The 20245-nt window shown below is 42.7% G+C and overlaps 1 protein-coding gene across 1 annotated transcript in view; it reads right to left on the bottom strand.

Moving 5' to 3' along the window:
• The window catches only part of LOC108414391, a 39410-nt gene extending 19850 nt beyond the window's left edge, over positions 1–19560 (bottom strand). The window contains exons 1-13 of the mRNA XM_037533678.1: positions 19172–19560; positions 18934–19059; positions 18708–18797; positions 18299–18379; positions 16675–16829; positions 10320–10367; positions 9926–10203; positions 7212–7234; positions 6362–6478; positions 4597–4686; positions 3559–3713; positions 2596–2643; positions 1402–1650 (exon numbers count right to left, since the gene is read on the bottom strand). Coding sequence (XP_037389575.1) covers positions 1402–1650; positions 2596–2643; positions 3559–3713; positions 4597–4686; positions 6362–6478; positions 7212–7234; positions 9926–10203; positions 10320–10367; positions 16675–16829; positions 18299–18379; positions 18708–18797; positions 18934–19059; positions 19172–19250 — 1539 coding nt within the window. The 5' untranslated portion in view covers positions 19251–19560. The remainder of the gene's footprint in view (positions 1–1401; positions 1651–2595; positions 2644–3558; positions 3714–4596; positions 4687–6361; positions 6479–7211; positions 7235–9925; positions 10204–10319; positions 10368–16674; positions 16830–18298; positions 18380–18707; positions 18798–18933; positions 19060–19171) is intronic.
• Positions 19561–20245: the final 685 nt, after the last annotated feature.

Here is a 20245-nt window from a genome sequence, read left to right as displayed (position 1 = left end):
GTGTTCCTGACTTGTCGAATAATAAGAGGCTGTGGTTCTGAATCATCAACCAATCAGATGCTGTGTCACTGACTCATTGACCAATCAGAAGCTGTCTTTCTAATTGTATTTTTGTGATTGGAAGTCTTTCTGACTTGTTGACTAATCAGAGGTTGTGTTCATGACTCGTCAACAAATTAAAAGTAGCCAGCGTGCAGGGCATCAAAAGAGCAATTTTATTATTATTATTATTATTATTATTTGTAGAGTGTACAGTCCGGTATAAAACAGTATGTTTTGCATATACATGTTCCTCACTGTTTGTTACAGTGGAGAAAATATCATTATAGATAGAAAATAAAAGTGGACCTAAAATTGACCCTTGTGGGACACCTAAAAACAAGTGAATTATCAACAGATTGTTGTGAAACACTTGATATGTGCACACATTAACCGAATTCTGAATGAATGTGCTTAGATATTAAAAAATTGTATGGAGTGTGGAGTACAGTACTGTTAGAACCAGGCATCATCACGTATATGAAATAAATGGCTGGAGATGACTGGAATACATAATGATGTTGTTCTGAAAGATCTGAAGTTATATTTACTGCTCATTACTACCCTGTGGTTAATGATTTTTTGGTTAATCAGAGAGCTCAGAGACAGAAGGTCACGTGGAGGTTCTATCAAGTAAATGACTTTAAATGTGACTCTGAGTCACTGACCGACTGACTGGCACAATCTGATTGTCTTTACATGCACTTAATAATGCGATAACTGCAGAAATGATCAACATGTTTACATGCATTTGGGTAATCTGATCATAGGGAAGCTCCACGTCTACATGAGCCAGACAATAATCAGATTTCTGCTTTGCAACCAGCCAAAACAGAAGAAGACGTGACATAAAACTTGAACTTCATTTTAAGGCTTCTTTTAAAAAAACCTGAAAATATGAACCGACATCATCTAGAAGATGAAGAACATTCCGCAGACTGAGAAATCAGACAGAAGTCAGAATAAGAGTTCACAGCACTGGGGAATCTGATTACTGAGCTAAAGTCCAGCCTCTTCATCAGATTTCCTAATCGGATTTCTAGACCTTTCTCCAATTGAAAAAATCTGAGTGGCCTGTTTACACAACCATATAAGTAATCAGATAACTGCAGAAATCTGATTATGTTCGGATTGTTGAGTGCATGTAAACACACTCACTTGCACAAGCAATGCCCAAAATAAAGCACAGGTAATGCAAGCTAATGAGATAAAGCGGCATCATCATCCTGCAATACACAGCTAAATTACAATGAACGGATGGACAAAAACAAAAAACAGCTTTGCTCTGTTTTAGAGGGAAAGTTGTTAATGAGCTGAACATTAAACAACATTTCATCTAAAATTATGTTCATATCATCCAGGTGGTCCAGGTGGTCCAGGTAGTCCAGGTAGTCCAGGTAGTCCACGTGGTCCAGGTAGTCCAGGTAGTCCATTTTGTCCATGTGGTCCAGGTGGTCCCGGCAGCCCCGGTGCTCCTGGTGGTCCTTGTATATTACTCCCCTCTTGTCTGTGGTAATGTTCACACACCCAGCCTTGCTCTTCTCCTTGGATGAAAGGCGTCTCCAAGCGCACCGGATCACCGACCAGCTTACACCTGGACAAACTGTCATCCTGGAGAGCAAATTACAGTCAGTTAATCAGACCAAGAGAACTCGACACCCAGTGCTGTCAATCAGAGACTGATTTCATCTCCTTTTCTCAGTGAGGTTCTTCTTGATCAGCTACACGTCCTTTCAGACCCACAGCGCTGAGTGGTCTTCTCACAGTGGAAGGATGGACAGAAACACCTGTGGATGTTTTCAGATCTGAAGCAGCTCGATGTTCTCCTCTCTCTCAGAGATCAAAGCTTTCAGTGCTGTTTATCTGATGGGGGCAGTTTTGGGGTCTACCAGCTCTTCCAGGTGGTTGTTAGGAGCCACATTTTCTCTGTAGCTTGCAAATATTGTTTTTTTTTAGAAAGCCTGCAATTAGTTTCTCTCCCTTAGCAAGCAGATTATTTCATATCTAATCTCAGGAACGTCTGCATGAGAGAGAAATGTGGGTACCCCTTTAAAATAAGACCACCCTTAGGTTTTTTTTTTTCTGATGATAATCACATCTTTAACATTAATAAGCAGTTGTAACACATTAATAAAAAGCGCAAAATCAAGGTGTTGAATTTGATGAATATGATAAAGAAGTAAACATCAAAATCTCATATTTATAAGTATAAATTAATGTGGTTTCACTATTTGGCAAATATCAGCTTGTCCATTTAGTTCATGTGGAAAATGCTTATGAATGCTTTTAAGACCTAATTAACAAACTTATTATAAGCCATTCATGAGCCATTTATATAGGTCTTATATTGGTATTAGGCTTAGCGTGGGACGCCTTCGTGGTTCATTCTGTTAATATGTTTCCTGCTTTTTATCTTAATCTGAAAATCGAATAACTTGTACTTAATGGTTGTTTTGACTGGACATTCAGGAAAAAAATGAAAGACTTTAGCACAGATTCGACTCTGTACTCCTTCAATATTCTACACCTGAAGTCATCAGTGATGCTGAATCTCACCTCTGCAACCAGCAGCTTCTTCTTCTTAGCCTGAGTCACCAGCCAGACCTGCAGACATACAGCGTTTATACTGGGCTTCAATGCACAAACAGCCATACAGGCCTACTGTACATGTACTGTACTCTGTAGCATGTCAGGGACTGGAGGCTTAGTGGGGAAGCATTAGATTGTACCTTATATAAGTTTTTCCCAGAGAAATGGGACATATGTCTCTTTTCATAATGTAATGTTTTAAAAATGAGCAATAAAATATAAAGACCGGAGTCTAGACATGCTGTGCTGCTCAATACAACTTAAAATATATAATTGTAGTGAAGTATGTTACAATAAACTCTTGACTACTCTAAAGGGTTCTGTTCCAGTGGCGGTTCAGTGTCCCAGCTGCTGCTCATCTCGCTTCTGTGCATACGTTTATCTGTTAAGTACAAAAGCTTTTATCTGCAGAACCTGCACGACACATTGTTTCAGCGAATGAAACTTCTCGGGGAGGGTTCCTTGTGCTTCTAGTGAATGATGCCGCAGAAACCACTAACCGCTAACTTAAGCCATAATTTTGTTGTTTAAATATGTAAATACTACATATAAACTATATGGAATAGATCAAATATCCAGCGTACAGCTGTGATGGAGGCAGCCAGGACCAACGCCTGTGGAAATAGTTTTTTAAATATTATTTTTTGCACATTGTACAAGTAAATGCGAAACAGTTCCACGTGAAATAGTTTTAAATGCGATTTACTCATTAGTACGAACACTTCTGTATGTTTTGACTTAAATTCAGAGATTTTTATTCTATATTGTTTTATGACCCACCCCACACCAATCAGATGCCGTGCACCCCACCCCGGCCCCCCCACCTCCATTATCTCCTGTGTACTCTTTGTAAAATGTGTAGAAATGTATTAATATGGGAATGATTATGCAACACGTTTATCATTATTATTACACAGAAAAGTCTTTTACCCGGTTCCTCCCTGTTACAACAGCAAGTCTGATGTTGGCTCCTTTTGCACTGCAGAACGTCGCTGCGTCAGTGCATTTCCCCTCCGCCTCCCAGATCAAGTAGAATGAATCGTCATAGAGAAGCCACGCCTCCTTTTTCTCATCTAATACTGGCCCTATGAAAAATAACACAGACAATACCACTGATGTACCGCTGCACCACCGGGAAGCTCAGCCAACAAAAGAGAAAAACACCGCAAGGAAGGGGAAATAAAAAGGTGGGGAAAAGGCAAACAAAGGGGATGCTGAAAGCAGCTCACCAACTAGAAACGTGAAGTAAAAAAAGTCAGGAAACAAAAATGACCTCCTCTGTAATTATGAGGGGAAGGCAGACCTTATGTTTCACCTGTCTGCTCTAAGTGGAGCAAACACCTTTTGTATGGCTATTTGTTTAAATACCCACCTGGGGTAAGTACCGTACCGGTCACCCCTCTACAAAGGTGTGACAAAGGGCTGCGGCAACAGCCTTAAGTAGAGAGTCCACAGGTGTCTCAGGTTGGGCCTAATCAGCCTGGGATATCATCTGGGAATTGGAGATCCCTGAAATTATAGCACCTCGCCGCCGTAGCCCTCTGCTGGCGACCGGAGGCCGGTGGCTCAGGCTGGGCCCTTCCAGTACTATGTAAAGTCTTTATACTGTGACGTGTGAGCTTGTGGCTAGTGCATTAGAATAAGACACTCTAAATGTTCTAAGAAACCGAAGATGAAAACATTTTTAGCCACTCTTTATTCTCGCTGTATTGATAAATGTATCCAATCGAATCAGGACAGCACTCTAATGTGGCGAATAACGGATGTTGTGAATTTTTACACCCCTGAATATTTCTGCACTGCTGAGAATGACCCACCACCCAAATAGTACCTGCTCTGTGAGGGTCCAAGGGGGTCCTGACCACTGTAGAAATTATCAATCTAGAGACAACTGCAGAGGAACGTGAGCAGATGTAGAGGCGGCTAAAAGTTTGATTTTGCCTGTTAGTGTCTCGGTAAATGACCTACTGAAGAGTCCGATCAGTATCAGCATAATGACCAGGAACAGAGTGTTGAAGATCAGCAGTATCAGGATTAGCCTGCTGCTCCACTGTGATCCTGTTGGAGAGATGGACAAAGGTGGACAATGTGAACAAGAAAATGCTCCCAGTTTTACAGCCCAGAATGCAGCAAATCTTTAGTGAGACTGACGATGTTAATTAGTAAACAAAGGAGGGATCTACATGTAATCCAGTCACCGGAGCGAGTTCCATGACTGCTTTTACTAAACGTGAACACAGACGGGAATTATGGAGGCAGCTGTCCAGTAAACAATTCATACATCAAACAAATCCAATGTTTATCTCCTTAAAGATAAAGCGTTTAGCATAAAGCTCACACTGATGAGCACTGTAACTGAGTGGTGAGTAGCGAGTCCAGGAGCACGGCAGCTCTGACCTGCATAAAAGAAAAAGGACTTCTGCTTTTGAGGTCCTTCGCTTCTAAATAAGAGAAGGAAAGGTATTACTTCATTTACTGGCTAATTCTGACTAATGTTTGGTAATAAATGTTGAAAAACTTGAAGGACTCCTGCCTGAACTCAGAAAGTCATATTATTAATATTAAATTAATATTAAATTCCAATAACTACTGTATATAATAATAGAATAATAGAACACAACTGAGATAACAACCATAAGCTCTCCGCTCAATTCATCACCTTATGTGTTTAAGGTGGTCATTTTTTTGTCCAGGGAGCTTGGGAATAAAAATCGCTTCACGTCCAGCCAATTGCTTCTAGAAGTCAATGCAGGTCCTTCACAACCAATTTCTGAAAGAATTCTCCTCAGGGAAGTGATTTTTATCCACGAGCCTGGAACATGTCGGCGGTCCCTGTCCATCAGTTTTGTCTTTTGGGCACAGTTGCCTGTAGACTGGGATTTTTGCCACTGCTGGTCGACCCGTATGACCTTATTCTTCAATAGAGCTGCAAATTTAGCTACTTCCTTCACACTCCTCCAGTTACTTAAGGGCACTGCAGAAGGAGGAGAGGGCTGTTCCAGTGGTTGTACCTGTGCCAACAGCCTCCACCTGACCAGACCAAGCACCTGAACCTTTTTGTGAACTCGTGTTGTTGTTGTATGAGTTTGCCTAAACACCTGTAAAGCTCGCTTTATCTAAGTCAGGGCTGAGTGTCTTCTGGCTTTTTTGTATGGTTTTCTCCTGGTTCGTTACTGGGAGGTCGCTTTATAATTGTAATTTTGTTTTGAGTTTGATTTGTTTATTTATCTTTTGTTTCTAGTGTGTTTTGGCCTCATCGCACCCCCTGAAGGTGTCTTTTGTGTAAGCTCATCTGCATTTGACCAGTTTAAAACTTTCTAGGCTTTCCAGCTTTTATAAGGTGGTGCCTTTAACTTGTTCAAGTTAAAAGAAATAAATGCAGATAATTGTCAGATATTTGTAGTTGGTGGTGTCTTGGTCTGGCAGTTGGACGGTGTTGGCTTGGTTTTTTTATGTATGGCCTTAAGTGTTCCTCTAGACATAGGAGGTCGTAACAACCACCTTTTCTCAATCTATGAATCCCATCACACACCACACAGATATTTACTGCCTGATCGTCCTCGTGCGGGAGCCTGAAGTTACTTCCACCTTAAACATGCAAGGTGACTATTTTTTAGTGCTGGCGGTTTATTTCCAACTTCTCACCATCGCCAGCTTAACAGGTCATCTCAGGTTAAAAAGTGAGATTTTAATGTTCACTCTCTGCTGCATTAAAGGTTCTGTGGGTTCTCACCGTGTGTTGGGTTTGGGTTTGGGTTCTTCACTGAAGGAGAGTACTGGAGTGTCTCGTACACGTCCTCCGTCATATTCTCAGACCTGTCCATCCTGCTGGTCTCCAGTTCCACTAACACTTATTTAGACTGACATAAGCAGATTTTGGTCAGTGTCGTGTTTCAGCTGATGCCTGATGATTTTTAATGAGCCATAATGACACCAGATGAGAAAGTTACCTGTAATTAACACTGTTACATCTTAACGTACACGATCTGTCATAACGACTCATCCCAGCATATCGCTGCTGTCAATTAAATCATGGAGCTTTAAAATGAAAACAAACTAAGCAAACCAGGTAACTTGAAATTTTGAGTTCATTGAGCTTCTAATATTAAGTTTACAGACAGATAACTTTATTTTATTTCACTGTTGTCAGAACAAAACCTCGTATCTCCAAAACAGCAACTTTACAGGAGAAGGAAAAAACCCACTTTGCTCTTAATGGAGGTCAATGGAACCAGAATTTTATCCAAGTCATTTTGCATCATTTCTGTTGGTCCGTACAGCCTAAAATGTACACACAATGTAAAGAACAACAGACACTTCCACACTACGTCAAAAACTGGAAAACGAGAAAATTGAGATACATGGTTTTGTTTCGACAGCGATATGACCTCCAATGACATGTTTATGACATGTTTATGACATGTTTATGTTTACTTGTCTAGTGTTTGTCATTATCAGACAGGATATTTTAGAAGCATTTCAGTTAAGTTACTGCCGCACCGCAGTCCTGTTCTGTTGTTTTTAACGTGCTTTTGTGAACATAAACCCTGAAGAAAGGAAACGAGTGTGAAGGGAATGTTAACCGAGTGCCCTGTAAGACCACACACTGCAGTACAGATAATAATCACGTCATGGTGAGTGAAATCATCATAAATATAGGCAATAAATGTGATATTCCTGTAAGACTATTATGAGCATGTTCCTCATTTCGTTCTTTATTCATTCAAGGTGTTTTGAAAATTGTCTTACTGGCTCGTGTTTTGCCACAAGCAAAATAATACCTTTATAGCGTTATCTGCATCTTATAATGATGTAAACATGAGAAATATTACACGTTTGACTACACATAAGATGTTGTGCGTGCCAAGATATTTCCACTTATTTCCAGTGTAGAACTAACTGATTATGCTGCTACAGCATTACATTCCAATAGTATAGAAGGTAAATAAACTCCCAGCTTCTAACTGTGAATGTGAAGTAATTCGGAAGCCAATGAAGGTCCGGTCAGTGTGAGAATAGAGGGTTGAGTTCCTACCCGTCGCTGATGGAGTGCCGTGTTGAGTGTCTTCTGTTGTTCTGGAGAGATGGACGTGGCAGAGAAGTGGAGTTTGATAAACTGTAGTTCCTCTTTCTGTTTTACCCACAGGACACTTTACACACTGGCTTGCATTCATGTAGATACGTTCCCGCCTGACTGCGGTGGTGAAAATGTCAGGGTGATCAGGGAAGGTGAGTTCAGTGTATTTGTAGAGCACCTTTTATACACCGTGGCCATTCAAAGTGCTTTACGCAAAGGAGAATACAAGCATTAGAACGTTCCTCAGATCCAGCGCCAGCCCCGCTGGTGGCATCCTGTATGAATAAAAAATAATACGTGGCCACGCCTTATTAACGCGTGGGAACAAGATCCTAATGCATGGCCATGACTTAGCAAGGCATCGGAATGTGATGATTAAATCATGGCCATGACTTAACAAGGCGTGGGAACAAGATCATGGCTTACTTAGTCATGGCCACGCGTTAGAATCTTGTTCCCATGCCTTACTAAGTCGTGGCCACGCGTTATTTGTATTAATACAGGATGTCTCCAGTGGGGCTCCGTACAGAGCACATTTTGTGAGGACAATTACAATTAAAATAAAGTCGCTAAACAATTGCAAACAAATGAAATTGCAGTTTTACTCAAGTTACTTTTTAATTACATTTACAGTTAAACTGGGCAAACATAAAACTGAGCCCCTGTTCTGTCGTTTGATGCCGGTGGAAATGACCTGTTTCTTGATGTTTTAACTTGAACAAAAACACCTAAATAATCTGTAAACTGTGCCTCGACCTCGACCTCGACCTCGACCTACCTCTGACTTTTAAGTAGCTAAACTGTGGAATTCCGTCACGTAGTTCAGTCGTTGGTTCGTACTAATGCAGCACACATCATGCTGACCATCAGGACATACCCTGTGTGTCCAGAGTGACTCTGTGGACATTTCAGCCATGATCCAGCCACTAATCCAGGTCAGAAAACCTCCGTTCAGATCCTGCGTTCACGTCCATTTAAAACCCGCAGAGCAACGTGTTCAGTACAAAACTGTCCATCGTGCCTCAAACTGTCGTCAGATCGACTCAGACTCTGAGTTTAGTGCTGATAATCAGACATTTACAGCTAAACACGCAGAAAAAGGCCTTGTCCCATTCAACACTGTGTGCACTTCCCTCTTTCCCTCAAAATCATACAAACCAGCCCGAAACACATTTGAACAGATACATAACAATAAATATGATGAATCTTATAACTATTATTATGAAATAACATTTTTAGCTTTCAGTTTTCATTGTTTTTGTAATTAAACATTGTAATTAAAAACAAAGGCTGTCTTGCTGAGTGTCAGAGTTTTAGCACTCAGCGTGAATCCAAGAGCACAGAAAATCAATAAAAGCATATCTGGCTTATTCTAATCGTTTATTTGTACTCATAATAATCAATAGAATGAATCACCATCAAAATTAGACACTCCAGAGAAACAGTTTCTGAAAAGGTGTCTGAGGAACTAAGTTGTAAATAAATCTGAAACTGAAACTTTGCTTGTGTGTAAAAAGTGATTTCAGAGCCACTCGGTTCTCCCTGATGGAAACTGTTTACCTTCAGTGTTTTGTGCTTCTGATCATTTTAATAGACGTCAGTGTCACTAATTAATGACGTTCTATTAAAAGACTGGTTTACCAAGAGAGACGCTGGAGGACTTTCACCTGAAATGAGTTCATGAAGCCAGTCTGGTTATAAAAATGATAACAGGACCAGATCAGAGCCAGAATTACTCTTTTAGTACTTTTACTTTATACTGAAGTACATTTGAAGGGAAATACTTTAGTACTTTTACTCAAGTGGAGGTCTAAAGGGAGGAACTTCTACTTCTACTGGAGGAATATTTTACCTTGGGGGTCTCGACTTTAACTCCACTTGACTTTTTTACTTCGTCCACTGCTGGTAAATTGTTGCTGTCCAGAGAAAAACAAATATCTCCCAAACTGTGACTTTACATGAGAAAGTAAAAGCACTCTTTACTTTCAACGTAAGTCAAAGTAAAGAAATTTTACTCAAAGCAGTTTTGCAGCGTTTCTATTGGTCCAGTCATCAGGGCGGCTGCTGAGCTCAAACTAAAAAATTAGAACTTATAAAACTAAAAATATTGTTGATATTTGATATTAATGATATTTGTCATGTAGCGAATAATGCAGAATCATGCTTAACCATCATGTGTAATCAACTCCATATCTTCCAGATTTATTTTCATGCCAAGGCTAAGGTGGAGCTGCGTTTGATCCAGGTGGTCCAGGTGGTCCAGGTGGTCCAGATGGTCCAGGTGGTCCAGATGGTCCAGGTGGTCCAGATGGTCCAGGTGATCCAGGCAGCCCACGTGCTCCAGGCAGCCCAGGTATTCCAGACAATCTACGTACTCCAAGCATTGAAGACGCCCACAGCATGTGTTCACACACCCAGCCCTGCTCTTCTCCGGGGTTGGAAGGCATCTCCAAGAGCTTTGGATCATCGATCAGTTTACAACTAGTCAAACATTCATCCTGGAGAGCAAAGTTACAGCCAATTGATCCGACCAACAGCACTACATACATCACATCAACATTCAGTTCATTTACTAAAGTCACCATTAATAACTGTGGACGTTTAGCTTCCTCACCTCTGCAACCAGCAGCCTCCTCCCTTTAGTCTGAGTTATCAGCCAGTCCTGCAAAACATACAGCATTAATAACAGAGTACGGCGTATAAACTGTAGACATGTATGTGCTTATCCAGGCTTACAAATCTAACCAAGTGACAGATGTAGGCCAGTGTAGTGTTAGGAGTCCAGCCCAAGGACCTTTACTGGTGTGGAGTGGTGAGGAATCAAACCCCAGTTTGCTGCATGGAAGGGACAGCTATTGCCCAGTAATGACTGATATACATTACTGCCCAATAAGATCTGGGGCAACTTTTATTATTTGACTCTACACTTCATTGTACTCAAACAACTGGTTGGTGTAGTGTAGTGGGTAACACCTCTGCCTTCTACGCTGTAGACTGGGGTTCGGTCCCCCACCTGGGTAACCACCCTACACTATACCAGTAAGAGTCCTTGGGCAAGACTCCAAACACCGCCCTCGCCTACCTGTGCACAATGATCAAACTGTAAGTCGCTCTGGATAAGAGCGTCAGCCAAATGGCATAAATGTAATTCATTCTCAGACAAAAAGTAATTTTAGGTATTTTTACACATTTTGGTTTCATCATGTACATTTTTATACATAGCCCTCCCCATACCATCCCCACCCCGCCCCCTTTCAAGGCACCGTAATGTTTGGGAGATAGGGCTTTACAGATATTTGTGATGAATTAGGTGTATTTACATGCTTCATTAGTGCAGCTATAACAGCGTTTTCAGCATCTGATCTTCATTCTAGGCTTTTGTTCATCTGCTTGTGCTGTTTGTCGACAAGGACCAGAGGCGTGCCAATGAAAATCAAGGTAATCTTTATAAGGCTGGGAAACCAGAATAAAACAGTGAGAGACAGTGGCCAAACCGTAGGCTTAACAAAATCAAATGTGTTTTCCAGCTCCATTAATATATAATATTAAAAAAACACGGGTCCAAGCGTAGAGCCCTGCGGAACCCCATTTGAAATTTCCTACAAATTATCAAGAAGAAAGAGAGAACTGGTGAGCTCAGTGACTACAAAGGGATTGGTAGGCCAAGGAAGATCTCCACAGCTGATGAAAGAAAAATTCTCACCATGTTGAAGAATCCCTATACACCTGTTTTGCAGGTGAGAAACACTCTTCAGGGAGAGTATGGATTATCAATGACTGCTGTCTGCAGAAGACTTCATGAACAGAAATACAGAGGATTGCTAAAAAGTCCTTAAAAGAGCCTGCATCTGGGCTTGGTTCTCGGATTTGGAGTCTGCTGGTGCTGTGTGCAAACATGAGGACCAGAGTTGTGCCAATCAAAATCAAGAAAACCTTTATAAGGCTGGGAAACTAGAATAAAACAGTGAGAGACAGTGGCCAAACCTTAGGCTCACCAAAATGAAATGATATCCAGATTCATTAATAAATAATGTAAAAAGCACTGGTCCAAATACAGAGCCCTGTGGAACCCCATTAGCAATTTTCAACAAATTATTAAGAAGAAAGAGAGAGTTGGTGATATTTGTGGTCATTCATAGAAGAATTCTGACCATAATGAAGAATCCCTGTCCACCTGTTCCAAAGATAAGAAACACTCTTTAAGGGGCAGGTGTGAATTTGTCAATGATTTCATGAACAGAAATACAGAGGCTACAATGGCCATGTGACAGTATATTCAAATTTGCTTAAAAGAGCCTGCAGAGTTCTGGAAAAAGGTCTTGTGGTCAGATGATGAGACCAGGATTAAGCTGCATTAGAGTTCTGGTAAGGAAAAGAAGTGAGGTGAAAAGGAACTGCCCAAGATCAACCTCATCTTTAAGACATGGTGGGGGCAGGGTTATGGGCTGTCACGAGTACCAGTCCACTTATCTTCAGTGATGATGTAACTGCTGATGGCAGCAGCAAAATGAATTCCGAGGTGTCTAGAAGCATCTTATCAGCTCCAGTTTCGGAAAATGCCTCCAAAATCATTGGACAGTGCATCATCCTACAGAAAGACAATGATCCCAAACACACTGCCAAGCAGCAAAGGAGTTTTTGGGCCTTGCCTTAAAACAAGCAGGAGTGGAGAAGAGGGCTGCAGTACAGAAGAGCATCACCAGAGAAGATACTGGTGCTGTCTATGAGTCCACTATATGGACAAAAGTATTGAGACACCTACAGGAGCTTTTATGAATCCCATTCTAAATCCACAGGCATTCATATGAAGCTGGTCCACCTTTGCAGCTCTAACAGCTTCCACTCTTCTGGGAAGCTTCTATAAGATTCCGGAGAGAGTCTGTGGAAATTTCTGTCCATTCATCCAGAAGAGCATCTATGATGTCAAACACTGTTGTGGGAGCTTCTAGTCCATCCCAAAGGTGCTGGATGGGGTTGAGTTCAGGGCTCTGTGAGGGTCAGTCAAGTTCTTCCACACCAAACTCACCCAGCCGTGTCTTTATGGAGATGTTCTGTGAACTGGGGCTCAGTCATGCTGGAACAGAAAAGATTCTTCTCCAAACTGTTCCACAAATTTGGAAGTGCAGCACAGGGAACCCAAATAGGCTTTGACAGTGTTTGACGTTCATGCCAAAGTTGAAATGGTCTTGTCGAATTAACAAAAATATGCTACATTACTTTTCTGTTATTCCTATGGATGTAAAGGACGGCTTCAGGTCATAATCCCTACTAAACGTTATGCACCAGAAGAGGAATTGAACCATTTGTCACTGTGAAATTAGACCTCTGCATTTAACCCATCCATGCAGTGAAACACCCTCATACATGCACACTAGTGAACACACACACTAGGGGGTTAGGTCCACTATCCACTGCGCCCGGGGAGCAGTTGGGGGTTAGGTGTCTTGTTCAAGGGCACTTCAGTCATGGACTGTCAGCCAAGGGGATTGAACCAGCGACCTTCCGGTCACAGGGCTGGTTCCCTAACCTCCAGCCCACGACTGCATGGGCTTCCTTTAGAGCCTTGGCACTGGTCCTCCCCACTGTGGCCTTCAGCTTGTTCACTGGGGCTTGGACCAAGATTTTCTGTAAAGCTTGGCTTCTATTTTTTAATTTTGGCAAAAAACAAAATGAATATGAACATCTCATGCACACTCAATATAGAAGACCTTCAGTAAAAACAGGAGGGTTTGCATTAGACATGTCTGTAGGCACGGATCTTAAGAAGTCTTGGCTATAATAACATCCCAATATATCTCAAGATGTTGGATACATAGTGGTTATATTTAAACCTTACTTAATTTTTAAAATAAATCTTTTTCTTTAAATTTTTTAAGGGAATATTAAAATTAGAAATTATTTATATTAAATTTATAGCAGATTTCTTTTAGATTTATTTTATTTTATTTTTTATTCTATGTAGGATGCTTAAGTTTGTGCTGGATACATTTTAGACCTGCACTGTATGATGTGGGGAGATGAATCAGCAGACAGGTTTTCCAAAATGAGGCTCCTTTGGACAGATTTACCCTCATTTATCATCCCATTTGTTTCCATTTTTTGGGCTGTGTAACATTGCTGCACGTTACCCCACAGCCCACCCCCACCAGCCCCAGCCTGCTGCTCTGTGGTTTTTCAGATGATGATCATTCATGATAAGGTTCTGCCTCAAAGCGGAACTGTCAGAAAACACGCTGACAGTGAGATCAGACACCAGATAAAGACGCAGCTACACGCTATTTCATACACAAGCCAACATCCTGTCTCGCCTCATTAAAGTCTGAGTGATATTCGAAAATGTTCATTTAACAAGACATTCTAACACTGAGTGAATCTGAAATGGCTCTGTAATCCCTTAACAGCAATATGTAATTGTGATGTATAGAGTTATACACTCACCAGCCACTTTATTAGGTACACTGAGGTGCTCAGTTGCTTGTTAACACAAACAGCTGATCAGCCAATCACACGGCCGTAACTCAGTGCATTTAGGCCTGTAGAGGTGGTCAAGATGACTTGCTGAAGTGCAGACCGAGCATCAGAACGGGGAAGAAAGGGGATTTAAGGGGCTTTGAACGTGGCGTGGTTGTTGGTGCCAGACGGGCTGGTCTGAGTATTTCAGAAACTGCTGATCTGCTGGGATTTTCACGCTCAACCATCTCTAGGGTTCACAGAGAACGGTCAGAAAAAGAGGAAATATCCAGTGAGCGGTCAGTTGTGTGGACGAAAATGCCTTGTTGATGTGAGAGGTCAGAGGAGAATGGACAGACTGGTTCCAGATGATAGAAAGGCAGCAGGAGCTCAAATAACCAACCAAAATCTCTGAGGAACGTTTCCAACACCTTGTTGAAAGTCTGCCACGAAGAATTAAGACAGTTCTGAAGGCAAAAGGGGGTCCAGCCTTTTACTAGCAAGGTACCTAATAAAGTGGCCGGTGAGTGTATATAAGCTGTTATGTAAGTTATATAAGCTGTTATAGTCAGATCTGCCGGAGGCGTTAGCCAAACTCTGGAAATGTTCAAATTCTCTGTTTTACAGACACCCAAACAGAACAGAACTAATTTCCTCTCCCTGCCTTTTTCCGAGTAAACGACTGCCTGTCTGGCTGGACACTAAAGGACAACTGACTGTCAAGCCCTCCTGCTGCCCACTTCAGACCAGCTGCCCACACCCCAGCTACCACCACCTGCCTTGGACTAGCTGCCCGGAAAACTACATTGACTAGCTATTACTACTACTAGTATAATAACTCTATAGGTAGTCTGACCAGAGGAGGACGGGTCCCCCCTGGTGAGCCTGGTTCCTCCCAAGGTTTCTTCCTCAGCTCTGAGGGAGGTTCTCCTTGCCACTGGCGCCCCCTGGCTTGCCCACCTGGGGGTTTTACATTCAAGTTAAAACTCTGTCTTTACTGCAATTCTGTGAAGCCGCTTTGTGACGACATCAGCTGTAAAAAGTGCTACAAATAAATTTGATTTGATTTGATTTGATGTACACTAAGGTACAACATCTATGATATTTCACCCAAAAAGCATCGTCACAACTTAATGTCAGGGAAAACTACAGTTGCAAGAAAAGGGAACCATTTGGAATTACCTGGAATTAACTGAAGAGTTTCCTTTCTTCAGTTATTACGTGGTCTGATCAATATCTAAGTCACTATTATAGACATACACAATCTAACTAAACTAATAACACACAAACAGTTGTACTTTCCATGTCTTTTATTGAGAATACATCCACAGAGCAGGCCAGACGTAATAAGTGAGCCTCTATGTTAATGATTTCTCCAAGAGGTAACTGGCAAAAGGTGTTTCAATGAGGGAGATTTGCCCATTGAATAAGGGCAGCACACAGAGTCCGGTTACTGACTCAATAAAAGGTAAGTGTGAACCACGCCTCGATGCAAACAACTTTCAGAAGACCTCAGAAAACATGTCATAGAGACGCATGAGGCATTGCTAAAGACCTGGACGCGCATCAGTCTACGGTTAGACAAATATCTATGAATGGAGAAAATTCAGGAATGTCCTGTTAATCCCACTCTGAGAGCACAATAGGCGATGTTGAAAGAGATGAGAAGGAACCCAAGGGTATCAGGAAAACCTACAAAAGACCACAAACTGCAAATTTTTGTGTGTCCACTCTTAGAAAAACAGCGACCGAGGATGGTGCTCATGGAAGGACACCACAAAGGAAGCCACTGCTGCCCAAAAAACATTGCAGCCCATCCGACTTGGGAGGATGCTCCACAACGCTTCTGGGAAAATGTTCACAAATGTTCACAAATGCGCAACACTAAGTTTGGAGGAAACAGGAACCTGCACACCAACACCAAAATCCCAACAGCGAAGCATGGTGGAGGGAGTATCATGGTTATGGACCGCTTTGCTGCCTCAGGGCCCGGATGCCATGTGATCATTGAGGGATTAATGAATTTAAACATTTTACAGGATGATATAAGGGAATACGCTGAAGAGACGTTGGGTGATGCAACAAGACAATGACTCAAAGCACACAAATGAATCAAAAAGCAGATTTGTGTTTAGGAATGGCCAAGTCGGAGTCCTGAGCTTAACCCTATGGAGATGCTATGGTATGACCTGAAGAGGGCATGCAGGCAAAGCTCAGAAATACTATTGCACTGAAACACATTTGCAGAGAGGAATGGTCCAGAATTCCTCCTCAACATCGTGCAAATCTTATTTCCAGCCACAAGAAACTTTTGGTGTCTGTTCCAGGAAATCCAGGTAATTCCAAAGGGTTCACTTACTGTTTCTTGCAACCGTAGATGCTACGTCAATTTGACAAGTGCAACAGAAAGTGCAGTCTACTGTGAAAAGAGTTTATACATGTTTGTGTGGGTTTATGTCAGTGGTCATGCAGGGCTTATGAACACTGCTTTACAGAACAGCATGACAGGTTTCGTGTACCTGGTTCCTCTGTGTCAGAACAGCGAGTCTGATGTGGGATCCTTTCGCTTTGCAGAACTTCGCTGCTTCAGTGCAGTTCCCCTCTGCCTCCCAGATGAGGTAGAAGGAATCATCATGGTGAAGCCACGCCTCTTTATTCTCATCCGATACCAGGCCTTTGGGAAAGGACACATACAATAATACAGTAATTATTTTTGCTGAAAGTCATCAGAATCTGGAAGGCGAGTCTTTATATTGCACATTTTATATACAAGAGCACTAACTGGGTGGGAATTCATTTTACACGAAGAGGTGGCTACCAGCGTTACGACCTGAGTGTCTCAGGGATTTTAATCCGTCTGAATCTGTCCTGTCAGTCATTTTTACTGACTATGCATTCCCATATCGCAGGAAAGATTCCAGCACCGTTTACCTGCTATAAAACAAGCTGTAGAAATAACCCTAGATCAGTGGCCTCCAGCCGTGGTCCTGGAGAGCTGCTTTCCAACCTGCATTTTCCATGCTGCCCCTCCCTTACCTCACACTAAGACATCCAGCCTCTCAGGAACTTCTGAAGATCGAGACCGGCTGGAGCAGGCGTGTCAACTGTGGTTGGAACAGTTGCAGAAGAGGAAGCAGCGCAATGAGGCTCAGTAGCAGAGCCTGGCCTGAAAACGGTGGCCAGTAAGTACCTACAAAGAGGGCAGTGTGGCGGCCTGGTGACGGTTACCGCACCCCTCCAGGGACACTTTGAGCATGGAGAGAGTGCACGGTGGGCAGCGAAGGAAGAAGAGAGCAGCTAAGGAAGCACAGCTGCTGCTGCCTCCCCTGGTAGCGTGAGAATTGATACGATAAACCTTGAGGAGTTCCCCTGCATGTGGGTCTCTCCGCTGAGGCCCCACAAAGGAGAGCAGCCCTGAGAGAGGAGTGAGGGAGCGCTAGAAGAGGAGTGCGCACTCCACAGCACGTGTTATTTATCAGAACGGTGGACATTCTGAAACCCCTGCTGTGGAGGTGAGGCCATTCAGACCGGCCACATGCCGAGGCACTTGGGAAGCGCTGCGATCGTGGAAGGAGAGATTTGAATGTGTTAAGCTGTTGCTGTCAGTTTACAGTTGTGCACAGGTGTTGTTTGTGCTGTTCTGTGGGGCAGTTGGTGCAGGATTAGCACCACCGTCAGGAGAAAGTGTATGTCTAGAAGTGATCTGCCTGCTTTCTCAGCAGTGCTGATCCGCCCCATTCAATAAAAGAGCATTCGCCTTCAAAGCACAACGTTCACAGATTTACATTTATGGAATTTGGCTGACGCTCTTCTCCAGAGCGACTTACAATTTGGTCATTTTACACAGGGAGGCCAAGGTGGTGTTAGGAGTCTTGCCCAAGGACTCTTATTGGTGTAGTGTAGGGTGCTTGCCCTCGTGGGGACTGAGCCACAGTCTACAGTGTGGAAGGCAGAGGTGTTACCCACTACACTAACCAACCACTAACCAAAGCTCCTTCTTTGCTGATGCCACAACATCGTTTCTTTACTTGCCTCTCCTTCCTGTCAGAACGTGTGAAAGAACATTGCTGTATCTGATAAACGCCTCGCCTGAAAAACCTCTGAACATTTGAGAGCCTAAATTTATCATGTGAATATTCAAACCTGTGATGTTTCTTGGTTTGTTGGCTTCCTCGCCAGAGGTTTGCGATCCACTCACTTCAGCATTTTGGTGGTCTTTTGCAACTGCAACATCAGAGTGGGTTAAATTTCACATTTAAAGTTAAAGAAGTTAAAATTACACTGTTAACTAGTTTTTTTAAATGACTTTTCACACAAGAAATTAACCCGTCTGCCTTAAAACGGTAATAAAATTAATAAAAATTGAGTGTAGCACACATGACTGATGCTTTGTTAACCTATTGAATGTTTACTGAATCTTACTTTTATACGTTCAAATGGTTGTTGTTCTCTTACACTGCACGTTCACTCAATGTAAAAATTTCCTCTTCTATTCGGAATCACTGACAAACCCAGCGTTCATAAAACGTATCAGCATTTACAAACAACTTACTGAAGGTTCCAGTCAGTGCCAGTATAATGATCAGCAGCACAGAGTTGAAGATCAGCAGTATCGTGATTAGCCTGCTGCTCTGCGGTGACCCTGTTAGAGAGACGGAGGACAAAATGACAGAAGATCTCCTCAGTTTCACAGGACAGAACTCAGCAGCTCATCAGTGACAGCGAGACTGATTTTAATGTTAATTCTCTGCTGGGTTGAAGGTTCTGTGGGTTCTCACCGTGTGCTGGGTTTGGGTTCTTCACTGGAGGAGGCTGGTGGAGCGTCTGGTACACGTCCTCCGTCTTCACACTCTCAGACATCTCGATCCTGCCCAGCGTAGGTGCCCTGCTGCTTTTCACTGGCTCTGTGAGATGAACAGAAGAAACGTCCAGCAGCTCATTATTGAGGTATAGATCAATCCTTATGATGACTTTATTTCTGATTCTCTGCTGTGTTGAAGGTTCTGGTGTTCTCACTGTGTTTTGGGTTTTTCACTGAAGGAGGCTGGTGGAGCGTCTGGTACACGTCCTCCGTCCTCACACCCTGAGACTTCATCCTGCTGCTCTACGGCTTCTTTGCAGAGTCTGCAAAATCACTATAAACAGTAAACTACATTCTCCAACGCAGTTGCGTGAGACTGGTGTCTTCAGAGTGGAGATGAAATGTGGAGATAAAGCCTCACACCCTCGGAGAGGACAGCAGTCCTCACATGCTGAGCCAATATGACCTTTCACGCCTTCCCAGAAAGGCAGATATTCATGTGAAAGCTCTCCTGACGCTCAGTCCACTCTACCGGTGTCTCTCTGAGAGCTCTGGATTTGTTCTTGACTAAGATTTTCAAGATTCCAGATGAGAGAAGTCGTTACCGGCTGAAGGACACTAAGCTCGGGTTCGTCGAGGTCCGGGTCTTTGTTTGAGGTGAACATTCGTAGTGACTGGGTTTTTTTCAGTGGAGGCTGAAAAGCTCCTCCAGGTTACAGTTCAGTGCTGGTGTATTTTGTTTAGGCTGTGAATCCAGTTCACTGACCTTCACTGCTCAGAGCTCCTCACGAGCTCATCAACCAGTTCAAATCAGCTTCGGCACATCAGAAGTTATTGTTATTGTTGGCAATAAAAAAAAATCATAAACCACTTCATGGTTTGAATTAGAAATAATAAGATGGAAATGAATTCATCGTTATTCTGTTAACCACAGGTTCAGGCACACTGAGTTTAAATGGACAAGTTTTAAAAACCTTTTTGCTTTTGTTTGTGTTTGCTAGCAGAAGAGCACATATTATTATTATTCCATCCATCCATCCATCCATCCATCCATCCATCCATCCATCCATCCATCCATTATCTTCCGCTTCTACGGGGTTCGGGTCGCGGGGGCAGCATCCTAACCAATGAGGTCCAGACCTCCCTTTCCCCAGCCACTTCCACCAGCTCTCCAAGGGGGATTCCGAGGCGCTCCCAGGCCAGCTGGGCGATATAGTCACGCCAGCGTGTCCTGGGTCTTCCCCGGTGTCTCCTCCCGGGTGGACTTGCCTGTGACACCTCCCAAGGGA

Source organism: Pygocentrus nattereri, chromosome 23 (assembly GCF_015220715.1).
Source record: "Pygocentrus nattereri isolate fPygNat1 chromosome 23, fPygNat1.pri, whole genome shotgun sequence".
Classification (NCBI taxonomy): Eukaryota; Metazoa; Chordata; class Actinopteri; order Characiformes; family Serrasalmidae; genus Pygocentrus; species Pygocentrus nattereri.
Note: the sequence above shows the minus strand (reverse complement) of the source record. Positions and strands in the feature narration are given on the sequence as shown.